At 36.2% G+C, this 1,577-nt stretch overlaps 1 protein-coding gene across 1 annotated transcript in view; it reads right to left on the bottom strand.

Moving 5' to 3' along the window:
- LOC107681294 (probable ATP-dependent RNA helicase DDX27) overlaps window positions 1-1,577 on the bottom strand; it is a 26,715-nt gene that overhangs the window by 21,775 nt on the left and 3,363 nt on the right. Inside the window, 2 exon segments of the mRNA XM_016477564.1 lie at window positions 924-1,097; window positions 1,172-1,277. Of these exon segments, the coding sequence (XP_016333050.1) occupies window positions 924-1,097; window positions 1,172-1,277 (280 nt within the window).

Raw genomic sequence — 1,577 nt, 5'->3', positions numbered from 1 at the left:
TAGCACTAAAATGACTACAACTTAACAAAAAAAAAAAAGAAAAGAAAAAGAAAATAATAGATCTGTGCATCTTCACATTTCTAATTTTAGGTTAATTAAAGCAATTAAAATTAATATTAATAAAAGTACTACAATTTCTAAGTTTAGGTTGAAGTACTAAAATTATATATATATAAAAAAAACGTAAAAATATATTACAAAAATATATAAATGATAAAAACACATAACTATTACTAATACTCTAAAACATTTAAAATTGTTTAAAAATAAAAAGCTAAAATAATTATTATAAAAATGCCAAAAGCAGAAATTAAATAAATAAAGTTTAGGATGAAGTAGTAAAATTACTAAAAAAACAAATAAAAATGTAAGAAAATTAGAAAAATCACAAAAGCACATAATTTCATATTAAATTGTTATATTATAGTTTTATATTTCAATATAAAAATAAAGGTTAATTCAAAATATGAATAATACTACAGTCAGAGCCGATCCTCCCTATATGCAAAAATATGCAAGCTGCGTAGGGCCCCCTTGCTCTCAAAGATGATTTAATTTTAGTTTCGTTTTTGAATTTGTTATGAAACCATGAAAACATGAATAATTTATTTTAATGTGGTGCGCTGTCGCCCTTTCTACATAAAAATCAGTCAAATCATGTAATGTGAATGTCGTACAGTCTTGCTCGAGACTAAAAAAACGAGTTGAAAGCGTACCGAGCCGCGGAAGAGACACTATTTCTCAAGCGCTTTCCGCGAACGCGATTCGAGACGGAGTGAAACACGGACAAATGCGTTTCATTCATTCGTTCATAACCACTCATACCCCTCTCCACCGACACGGTTTTGCGTAGGGGCCCCCAGAAGTCTAGGATCGGCACTGACTACAGTAAATAAATCATACAGTAATATCAGCGCTCGTACCCACGGCCAGGCAGGTGCTGATGCTGGTGAACTGTGCCAGCTGGCGGGAGACGGAGTGCACCTGGATGCCCAGCTCTCTGGTCGGCACCAGAACCAGCACACGGGTCACCTGCGTCTCTCTGGGCTTGTAGATCAGACGCTCCAGCACCGGCAACATGAAGGCCGCCGTCTTACCTGAGACACACAGAGTCATCTAAATGTGTCACGCAGACATTCAGCTACAAACTAACATTCATATTCATTCTCACCAGTGCCGGTGGCAGCACATGCACAGATGTCTTTTCCAAGCAGCCCCACAGGGACGCAGGCTTTCTGAATAGGAGTGGGCTGCTTAAAGCCTATAGTGGAGATGGCCTGAACAAACAGAATCCAGTGTGAGATGTCATTCATTAACATATGATGGCTTCAGAAACACTGATCATCCTCTACTGAAGGCCCATGTCACATCAATGTTTAATGTACACAGTTATGCAGCATTAAAATATAAAAAATGTAATATAAAAGTGGTCATTTATTACATTAACACTTCACTAAAGTGCTTGTACAAGTTACTTTCGTCTTTATGTTGCAGCCTAAACCAACATCACTAGGTCAAAAACGTCAGTAATGATTGAGAAGCACTCAAAAATCATCACTAACATTACATGATTACTA

Source organism: Sinocyclocheilus anshuiensis, unplaced genomic scaffold (assembly GCF_001515605.1).
Source record: "Sinocyclocheilus anshuiensis isolate Anshui unplaced genomic scaffold, SAMN03320099.WGS_v1.1 scaffold1632, whole genome shotgun sequence".
NCBI classification, from domain to species: Eukaryota; Metazoa; Chordata; class Actinopteri; order Cypriniformes; family Cyprinidae; genus Sinocyclocheilus; species Sinocyclocheilus anshuiensis.
Note: the sequence above shows the minus strand (reverse complement) of the source record. Positions and strands in the feature narration are given on the sequence as shown.